General features: G+C 31.6%; 1 protein-coding gene across 1 annotated transcript; it reads right to left on the reverse strand.

Annotated features, from left to right (window-relative positions):
- Nucleotides 1-3,736: 3,736 nt before the first annotated feature.
- LOC124366548 lies at nucleotides 3,737-5,480 on the reverse strand. The gene is made up of 2 exons (XM_046823135.1): nucleotides 5,101-5,480; nucleotides 3,737-4,479 (listed from the first exon to the last, which is right to left on the reverse strand). The coding sequence occupies exons 1-2, from the start codon at nucleotides 5,434-5,436 to the stop codon at nucleotides 4,288-4,290; spliced, it is 528 nt and encodes a 175-aa protein (XP_046679091.1). The 5' UTR covers nucleotides 5,437-5,480; the 3' UTR covers nucleotides 3,737-4,287.
- Between the last annotated feature and the right edge of the window lie 3,506 nt (nucleotides 5,481-8,986).

Consider the following 8,986-nt stretch of genomic DNA (forward strand, 5'->3'; position numbering starts at 1 on the left):
TAATTCAGTTAATTTTTGTAAAGTTGTTTGTTTTGGCATGAATTTTAGAGTTATAGTGTCGATCATAGTTTTTTCTTAAAATTTCTTTTTTACATAACGGACATGATATTTTTTCGCCCTCCATCTATTTAGAAAACATTTTTATTTATTAAATTCAAATTGTTTCATTATTGAGGAAATTGCTTTTACTATCTAAATGGTGAAATTTCAACAAAAAAACCTTTAATTTACAGATGACTTAAAAAAAAATATAGATATTTTTCTAAATTATTGATATTTTTTAACGTATGACGTAATTAGGAATGATATCCCACTAATATTACAAATGCGAAAGTTTGAATGTTTGGATATTTGGATGTTTGGAGGTTTAGAGGTATGTCCTCGAATGACGCTGAAACTGCTATACGGATTGAGCTGAAATTTGGAACGGGTATAGCTTTTGGTTCGAACCCACTAATATTATAAAAGCGAAAGTTTGAATGTTTGGATATTTGGATGTTTGGAGCTTTAGAGGTTTGTCCTCGAATGACGCTGAAACTGCTATACGGATTGTGCTGAAATTTGGAACAAGTATAGCTTTTGGTATACCCACTAATAATATAAAAGCGAAATTTGGAATGTTTGGATATTTGGATGTTTGGAGGTTTGTCTAACCTCATAGTTTAATTCTTATACATTTAACCACAGTCTAAGAGAGAGATAAGCCGTTTGTGTACGATATATTACATAAATTATAGATCACTTATTCATTTTAGTTAAGTTTTGTTCTCTTATAAACCGGAAATTATCATATTTCCTAAAGTTTACAATTTTAAATGTTCCATTGTAATATTTAAATAATATCAAAGGTATCTTACATTACATAAGGAAACCATAATTGGAATGTTGTATGTTAGAATATCTAAAACCACGTATACTAAATTTCCACAAACACAGTATTGTTTCCGGATGATTTACACAACCTTTGCAGCAACAGCATTACGGTTAATTCATAATTAACCGTAGCCACAATACAGTCTAAATTGCTTTCTAAATAACTTGTCCAGCTCATGTAGCACGCATCGTTCGCCCCTAATTGTATAATTATTTACTTGCAATGTTCCTGCATTGGAAAAATATTGTGAACAAAATGCCGCTTTAGTAATCCCTGCATTTGAAAATTATTATAAAATTAAAAGTGTATTATTGCTTTACAATTGACGTGTATTAAAATTTTAAATATTTATAACTACCCTACACATACATCTATGTCACAAGAATGCAAAATGGCCCTTAACCTTAGCGATGTCCGATATAATATCCGATCCAATTGTATTTATCAATGTTATATTCATTGTAAGTAACATGAGATTTATTGACAAATCGATAGTAAAAAATAAAAATAAAGTTTGCATTTTAAATTTAATATATCGCCACAAGTCATACGGTTCAGTAATTCCATGATAACAGTATTGATTTGGAATAGAATGTAATAAGTGTGTATTCTAATCAATGTACTTCTAGGATTTGTTTTACTTTATTTTATATATAAAATTACGTATTGTTCGAAAACCTTTAAAATCTGATATAGGTATTTCTTTATATAAAATATAAATGCGTTACTTAAAATTTACATCGTTCAAGCCTGCATTATAATAGAGAATGGTTCGTTCACTACTTGGTTTCTATTAAGTATGTGTATCCTACTAATATTATAAATGCGAAAGTTTTAATGTTTGGATATTTGGATGTTTGTATGTTTAGATGTTTGGAGGTTTGTCCTGACATCACGCTGAAACTGCTTTACGGATTGTGCTGAAATTTGGAACAGGTATAGCTTTTGGTCAGAATTAACACTTATAGTGCTTTTTACCACCCATAACACATTAATTTCACCAAATGAAATCGAATTCAAATTGAAAAACTTGTTTGTTTACATTCCAATGTTATGATAAGAGAACGAAAAGTAATAAATAACGTTTCATAATTCAAAATAAACTGGCACTAAACAGCTGTTGACAGTTATAATTCGACAAACTTTCTGAAACATCTGTTTACATTTAAATTTTATCAATAATAAGTAAACAGTGCTTGATCGGTACCTAGTGCAATGCAGATAGTAAATAAAACATTAATATATAAATTTTACTCCAGATTGCGCCACTGACTAATTAAAATCATCTAATGCATTAAATACTGTTATAAAACTAACCCTAATGAACAAAGTTATGGGTGTTTTCACATAAGTTACTTTAGACTGCTGGGCTTCCTTGACATTATGATATTACATTTTAACAATGGCTTACGGAAAAACAGAGAAATGAATACTAACATACATTAACGATTCATTCTTTCCCTGGCTACAGTCCAAAAATCAAGTGTAACGCAAAACTTTAATAACAATTATTTTGGAATGTTGCATAACCCCTTATACCGGAAGTACATAAGAAGTAGGTAAGACCTCCCCCTAGGTTGTAATAGGCTTTTCAGTCCTAGCAAACTCAACTATACCTACACGATTTTGATCAAAATAGATTTCCGATAACTATATAATCGAACGTATATAGTATTTTAATCGAGGCTATATGGCAAGCTAACCTGTCACATAGTAGGTAAGTAAATTTAAACGGTCTTAAGTAGGCGCTTTTAACCGAAGTAGGCATCTCGGTCCTATGTATATATTTTTTCTTCGTCAGAACAACAAGGCAAACTCTACTATGGTACTGGAAATATCTTAAACCTGAAATATATGACAAGGACTGGAAATATACACTTTTGGACCAAAGTAAGTTTCTGAGACCTGTGTGATCCGAGATTTGTATTTTATTGATCGGGATTACAAGGCAGATTCAGCTGTGACGTTATGTATATAGTTAATTAGAACCAGAAATGCTCCTACACGTGCCAAACATGACATAATAATTAAGTTCAACTCTGATACTATTTACCATGAACTCAATAATATCTACATGATGTATGCCTACTTACGTTTTTAAATGTTTGTAGGACTATCATCATATTACATCATAATTGCTTATTATAAGGACTTCGGTTCTAAAAATTGCGTGCGAAGCCGCGGGTAACAGCTAGTTAGATATAAATGGAAACCAGCGATTGTGCCTCATATCACTAACGGATATGACGCCGGCGAAGCGATTACGTCTTCTGACTGTTCCGACGTCATTGGTGTAAAGTAGTTTTTACACGTAAGTTAATACACATAGCGCATTCTTTCTGAACTCAAATGTCGGTAACATAGATTGAGTTCAAGAATAAAAACTGCATTTCCGTTAACTATTACGACATTTTCTTTTTTTTAATAACAGAGAATTTTACATATTTTAATATTTAAAAAAATATTTTATTCGTTTATTTCAAATTCTGTTTATAATTATTTTGTAAAGTTAGCAGTTCTCGAGTGCCCATTGTAGTTGTTGACATTGAATATATAGATCTGAGCTACGGCTTCGCTCTTACCAAGGTTTGTCCTTGTACTATTTGTTTAGGAGTGGCCATACTTATCAAATGCACAGTACAGAGACATTGACATTCCAGTACGCGTTGGTAAAACCATTTGATGGAGGTATGTTATTAGTGAACAAGTATAGCCTACTAACATCTGCCAAACGGAATATTGAAGTATCCACTGGGGAAACTGTTAATAAACAGTTTTTTTTCTCATAATTAAGTAAAACTGGTAAACAGATTACTAAAACTCAACACTTCACAGTTTTGTGATACCTTAATAGCTATGTTTACACTTGTGCGATTTTGCGTGCGTTTGAGGCATGCTGCACAGCGCATGCGCTAGCGCACGTGACGCATGCGGAGAAGAGTGCTTGTTTTCCGGGAAAACAGTCTTCTTTCTGAATCGCGTGCTGCAAAGCAAGCAGTTCCATAATTTTGGATATTCGTGCGTCAAACCGTGCTGCATATATTTATTATTACAGTTGTTATTTGTTAGTTTTGTTTATATATTACAGGATGTCTTCAGATAAACAAACTGTTGATTTTATAGAAGACTACAGACACTATAGTGTATTGTGGGACATAAAGGACAAGTGTTACACCAATAAAAACAAACGCAATGACGCTTACCATGCACTAGGTGAGAAGTAAAAAATGAGTGAAAAAGGTGTTAAATCCAAAATTAAAAACCTTCGTTCATATTTTTCAAAAGAACAACAGAAAATGTCGCAAAGAAAAAGTGGTTCCAGTGCTGATGACGTATATCAAAGTTCCTGGTTTGCCTACAAGCACTTGTTATTTCTCGGAGACTCAATCACTCCAAGAACGACGAAGGACTCCTTAGAGGATACGATCACCGAAGAAGTTGAAATTGGGGAAGACAATTGTTGAATTGTAATACTCAGCAACAGTATTTTCCGGACGTTGTATTTGGACATGTTTGCCATCCAAGGCCCCAATGCAATGTGGATAATTCCAAACTTCATTAAAATCATGGGAAACTAATTTCCATTCGTCCTCGTTCGCAGGGAGCTGTAAAAGAAGATCTAAGTTAAATTTTCGAACGCTTCATAAAGGTGTAAACAAAAACTATGTATGTTTTTTTCTTTCAGGATGAAGACCAACCACCAGAAAAAGAAGCACCTGAAACTCAAGATACAGCATCGTCTTCTTGTCGACAGCAAAAATTTCTCCCAACACCACAGACCTGCAGATGAATTAAAAGAAAAATAGATGATGATGGGAAAAAAGAAGAGGCTGCCTTCGGATTTTTTGAAGTAGCAGCTAAATCATCTGAAAAGGATGACTGTTCTATATTTGGGGAGATGATAGCAACCCAGCTAAGGAAGTTGACTCCGCGTAACCAGGCAATTGCCAGAAATAGAATACAAAATTTGATTTTCGATTTTGAAATGCAGGAAATGAATAATTCTTTACAAAATAACACAGTAGCTCCTCGGCCCCTCTTCAGATTCTTCTTATGGTACCCACTACGAGCCTACCATTAGTTCCTAACTACAAATTTCCACAGAGAAATCCCAGCATCCAAGTAATGTGCTTGGGGAAGTACAGCAGTTTTTGTGTTTTAACCTTGATAATACTGAGAAATAAGTGTTATAGTAGGGTAATAATGTATTTAAATAAAACACTTACCTTGAAAAAATCTTGGAGTGCTTCAATTATTGCCTTTAAGACCCCTGGCATCATCGACGAAATCAATGGCTTAGATACTTTGAACAGGTACATCAAAGATGCAAATGAGTCACCTGTTGCTAAATATCTCAGACATATCGCTAGTCTGATCTCAGGAGGAACAGCTTCTCTGAAGGTAGTATTTTTCTTCTCTATTTTTGCTCTGACTAATTCTAAAAGGTTATAAAAGTTTTCTCTACTCATTCTGGTAAAATTTTTGAATAGAAAACTTTCATTCAGTTCCAAATTGTTCAAAATACCATTATTACTCCTTTTCAAATAATCACACATCCACATAGACCTAACTTTCCTTTTACGTTTACGCACTTTTGACAATAATAAACACGCTACACTAATACCAGCTAACACAGCGTCACTGTCTATTTAAACACTAAATAATTATTAAAGACACTGCGTCAAGCATACAAATAACACTAAAATGTAAACAGCAATGAAGCATGCGTCAAAAGAATGCTTGGAAAAGCATGCGCTTGACGCAAGACGAAACAAAAATTGAAAAGAAAGTTGAATCGAAAATCTCACAAGTGTAAACATAGCTATTGAGCTACCGTCATAACAGTGGACATCTTTACACCCAGTTACAAATTTAATGTAATACAATGTTTATAATGTCTCAAACTTCCCTATTCATACCTTAAACTCAAAACTAAGCCTATCTAATGTTGTATGAGGCTTATATTAACTAAAAAATAAACTCTTTAAAGTTAACTAAATTATACTTAAACCGATAAAATACACATTGAGAGACCCGTGTCCTACTCGCATATATCACATGCCACAAAATGGACTATAAACTATATTTAACATATATAATTCCATGAATATTACTATTCTTCTTTTTACCAGGATCAGATAATAACTTAAGAAGTTTACAAATCAATTTACAAATAAATAACTACTTTACTTATGCCCAGCATTATTCTTGATATTCAATAATACAGTAACGACTTGTCAATCAATTGTAATGCCAATCAGTTTAACAGCTGAAATAGCCAATATTAAATTAAGGCACATTAAAGAGAATTAAACAGAAACAAAGGCCACACTACTTCACCAAATCATGATTTGGAAGGGTAAATATCTTCAACTAGTAACAACAAGGCAGCTAACGCATGCAGTGCAATAAGCGGTCACCAACACTATTCGACAGTATAGGTATTTCTATCCGATAATTTTTTACCCTAAGATTCGATTGTTGTGTTGTCCGCTTGAGAGTTCACACTAATTAATAAATAACCTGGTTGAAACCATAAACTATATAACAAATAGGCTTAGTAATATAATGAGGCGTATTCTCGTACTAGATACACAAACAAAACCAGTAATTTTAAACTTGTGTCAAATTACAGCTGAAATATCCAATATTAAATTAAGGTACATTAAATAGAATTAAACAGAAACAAAGTGAACACTGCCTATATCAAATCACCAGATGTAAGAGCAATACACCTCAACCAGTAACAGCAATACAGTTAACGCGTGCAGTATAATAAAACGGTCACCACCACAGCATTCGATAGCCAATAATTTGATACCCCAATGATTCGATTGTTGTGTTGCCTGCCTTAAAGGTCACACAGCGTACACCAACTAATGATCTGGTTCCGTGACCAGTCTTAACTAGAATATCAATACAAACTTACATCTGCAGTATAATAAGCGGCCACCACATATCACAATTACTGTTTAACAACTATAATAGGTATAATAAACTATTCACTTAAAGATATACAATAATCACACTTTACCAAGAAATAGTTATCTAATCCATAGCTGAAAGACCAGTTCATAAATAACAATATGAGGCTTATATAGCATTAAAGTAGATACACAAACAGAACGAATAATTTAAAACAACCAATATAGAATTACAAACTAGTTAACAATGTATTAGAAATAAATAAATCATTTTTTTTATTTAAATGTGAAATTTATTGTTGTTTACATGGTGTAATATAAATGTTAATTCAAGTATATTCGGTTATTCTTTGATTGGTAAACGATAAGGGTGGACTTACGATAAGAATAAAATAAAATTTAAGGGATGAGTTGAAGGTTATAAGGAAATATTGCGAATCAGCTATTAAACTGACGATTTATATGAAGTAAATAAATACCATCGTATAAACTACCGCACAGTCGCTGCTTCGCCCATACAAGTACAAATTAGGTAATCTATTATTTGATTAGTTGAGATTCCAATACTAATAAATTCTAGTCTATTTTATACATAGATGTTGTAGATTTAAGCTTTGTCTATAAACTATAGTGAAATATATAATTCACAGTTTGGAAGACAGACAAAACATGGTTGTTTAAAATACTTAGGACTTAATTATATTTTTATAAAATTAATATGTTTGGGGATCACTTCAATCCAAATTGATTAAATTTCAATGTCAGGTTTACTTACAAGAAGGGAGGAGTGCCCACTTCGCGTGTCGCATAACATGCTTTGCTGAGATGGCTTGTACAGTTTCAAGTCCATATATCAAGTTATACGTGAGATATCCTAAGAACAGATAAACAGACATAACACATACTTTCTTGTTTCTGTTTTGTAATTTTTGCTGCACGTTATAGCAATCCAAATCTCTAGAGACTTATGTTATTACAAGATAGCAGACACTGGTGATATATTTTCTATTTCAGTCTAGATTATAGATTTTATAGTGCTTTTACATAACTGATCAATTTTGCATTTCTTGTTACAATAAAATGTTGATACCTCCATTTTATTAAACTTCCACAGACAAACCGACCTCTTTCAAAAATAAATTTTATTAGTCCGTTGTTCTAATTAATAATAAAAATAAATATATCAATTTACGTTCTGAATAATCTGCAGATAAATCAGAAAACCTTTAATAGTGTCTGTTTTATATATTTATCTATGCTGATAACACTTATATGTCTGATAAAGTGTCACTAAAATTATTTTTGAAAGAAGACGGTTTGTCTGTGAAAGTTTAATAAAATGGAATTATTAACATTTTATTGTAATAATAAACTCAAAATTGATCAGAGATGTATAAAACACTATCAAATCTACAATTTAGCCTTAAGTAGAAGATATACAAGTCTATGATATATATTTATTTAGCTATAATACCTCTATCCAAAAATAAAACTTTTAGTGAACTTCTGTAAAATGAGGGATAAGAATAGACGATACCAGGATAATTCTTTACTAATTATGACACCACTAAACGTTTTAAGGCTGCGCGTTGTAACTTTTAAATTTGTTTTCTAGCTTCCTCATTCATTTGTATAATTCCATTTATTCATTATTCTTTGAAAAGAATATAGGTACATGGTATCTACTTTAATAATTCCCTTTAAAAATGTTTATCATATTTTAAATCATATTTATAATATTTTTGCAGTTATTCTACTTCAAAAATTCAAGACTAAAAACACGATAGTATGTATTAATAATTATTGCACCAATAACTACAGAGAAAATAAGCAATTAAAACCAACGCTGAAATACTTTTACGATGATGAAATTTTGTAGTGTAAGACTGTTATTTACAAAATAAATGTAACCAATTAATCTTTTAACGTTTATACTAATAAAACACCGCTATAAAATTAATAATACAGTGTATTGCATAATAATATCACTCAACTATATTCTTTAATAAAAAAATGCAGCAAAAACTAATGTGGAAAGACCACAAATCACATCACTACATCATGTGTTTACTGTTATTTGTAACTAAACGGATTGATAATAAATAGTGTAGCTAATAACTGTAAGTAACCATTCTGCATTCTTATTTCTAAGAAACAGAAAAACAAAACATAGACATCAATATGATTA

Source organism: Homalodisca vitripennis, chromosome 7, assembly GCF_021130785.1.
Source record: "Homalodisca vitripennis isolate AUS2020 chromosome 7, UT_GWSS_2.1, whole genome shotgun sequence".
Lineage (NCBI taxonomy): Eukaryota > Metazoa > Arthropoda > Insecta > Hemiptera > Cicadellidae > Homalodisca > Homalodisca vitripennis.